The 1,911-nt window shown below is 36.3% G+C and overlaps 1 protein-coding gene across 1 annotated transcript; it reads right to left on the bottom strand.

The window, feature by feature from the left end:
* Positions 1 to 261: 261 nt before the first annotated feature.
* LOC131626403 (uncharacterized) lies at positions 262 to 1,386 on the bottom strand. Its single transcript, XM_058897218.1, has one exon. The coding sequence runs from the start codon at positions 1,384 to 1,386 to the stop codon at positions 262 to 264; it is 1,125 nt and encodes a 374-aa protein (XP_058753201.1).
* Positions 1,387 to 1,911: the final 525 nt, after the last annotated feature.

The raw sequence follows: 1,911 nt of genomic DNA, 5'->3' as shown, positions 1-1,911 counted from the left end.
TCTTTTTGTTTTAATTTTAAAAATATATCACAATATCTTTCAAGGATTTATTTGAGAGTTTTGTAAATGTAAACACTATATAGTAACTTGAAAAAGAAATTTCATTCATTAATAATAAAGGGATAAGGGTCAACCAAGTCATAAATTACTTTCATGAGTTACAAAGGGACAAGGGCCAACCAAGTCATAAATTACTTTCAAGAGTTACAAGGTAGAAACAAACAAAGAAAGGTAGTAAAATCCTAGAGTGATTATCAAAGCTTAGTGAGAAGTATCCATATCATCTTGAGTCTTCTTCTTCTTCAACTCGGCCTTCTCTAGTTTCTCAATAATACTCTTCCATGCATCTTCTTTTAGAGGGATAGATTCTTCTTCTTGCATCCTTTTCTTCTCTTTTGCATATTTGGCAATAGTAGCATCTTTAGCTATGAGCCAAGTGTCTTGAAGGACTAGTTGATCATTCTTTTCTTTCAGCATGTCTTCATAGGATTCCTTTATCATTCCTAATTCAGCATCAGTGCTTTCAAACTTTCTCTTACAATGGTCTCTTGATTTCTTCATCTTCCTTAGAGCTTCTTGGAGGCTTTCAATTGTTGGAGGAGCAACAGGGGGTTGGGGAGGTTTCTCTGCAGAAGGGACAGATGTTCCAGGGAGAATAGGCATTCTCAACTCAGCAGCTCTTGCAGTGACCCAACCATCAAAGGGCTCAGGAGAGAGATCCCCTTTGGTCTTCCAATCTTTAATTTCTTTTCTATGACTTGGATGCCAAGCATTAGCAATCCTTTCTCTAAACTCTTTGTTTTCAACTCTTTCTTCCAGAAAGAACCCATCCAAAAAATTGGTCCTTGGTCTTTTGTCCATAGGAAACCCAAATTGACGAAGAGCTAACACGGGGCTATAGCTGATTGCTCCTTTTGTACCAATGAGGGGTACATTAGGGAAATAACCACAGCAGACCAAAGTCTTCATCCTACAAAAGTGATTGTTTGTCCAAATAATTTCAGTTTTGGTAAGAGTCGTGATCTTGTGTGACCATTTCAAACCTTCTTTTTTGCTCCAGAACTCAAAGGTGTCAGACATATGAGATATGTACCACTTATATAGAAAAGGAGTACAACAGGTAATCATTCCCTTTCCATCGGAATTTCTGAGATGAATAGAATAGTAAGTGTCCCCAAGCAAGGTAGGAACAGGATTATTCTTCATAAAGATCTTGATGGCATTCATATCAATAAAGTTGTTAATTTTAGGGAACAAGAACAACTCATACATCAACAAGGCAAAAACAGCTTCAAAGTCTTCTTCCTTTCTTTCTTGTGTCAAGATGAGAGCTTTCTCAATTAAGAACTCAGTAGGTAATCTAGGTAATCTTCCCTTAGTAACCATGTTCTTTTCAACTTCTTCCTTTATAAAATGAGTGGATTATGCAATATCATAAGGCTTGGGATCTTGTTCTAAACCAGTGAAAGGAATTCTTCTCGTAATAGGCAACCCAATGATGCTTGAATATTCTTCCAAGGTAGGCAATAGTTGATAATCAGGAAAGGTGAAGCAATGATATAGTGAGTCATATAATTGGATCAAAGTGGAGAGGATTCCTTCTTCCATATTGGTTCTGAGGAGATACAACAATCTACCATACTTGCTACAAAACTTGTCTTGATCAACAATCAAAGAACCTAGCTTTCTTAATTCTTCAACCTCTAAACTCTTGAAAGTATATTTCTTGGTTTTTCTTCTTTTAGGTTCCATCCCTATAATGTTTACAACACAAAAATGTTTCTTTTAATTCCTTGAAAGATATTATGTTTTTTAAGATGCATGGATGAATGAAAACATTGCAAAAACATGGGTTTAAGGGTTCAACGTCACGAGCATGAAGCCAAAGGTCTACCCATCCCAAAGGTGTGT

Source organism: Vicia villosa, unplaced genomic scaffold (assembly GCF_029867415.1).
Source record: "Vicia villosa cultivar HV-30 ecotype Madison, WI unplaced genomic scaffold, Vvil1.0 ctg.000286F_1_1, whole genome shotgun sequence".
NCBI lineage: Eukaryota > Viridiplantae > Streptophyta > Magnoliopsida > Fabales > Fabaceae > Vicia > Vicia villosa.
Note: the sequence above shows the minus strand (reverse complement) of the source record. Positions and strands in the feature narration are given on the sequence as shown.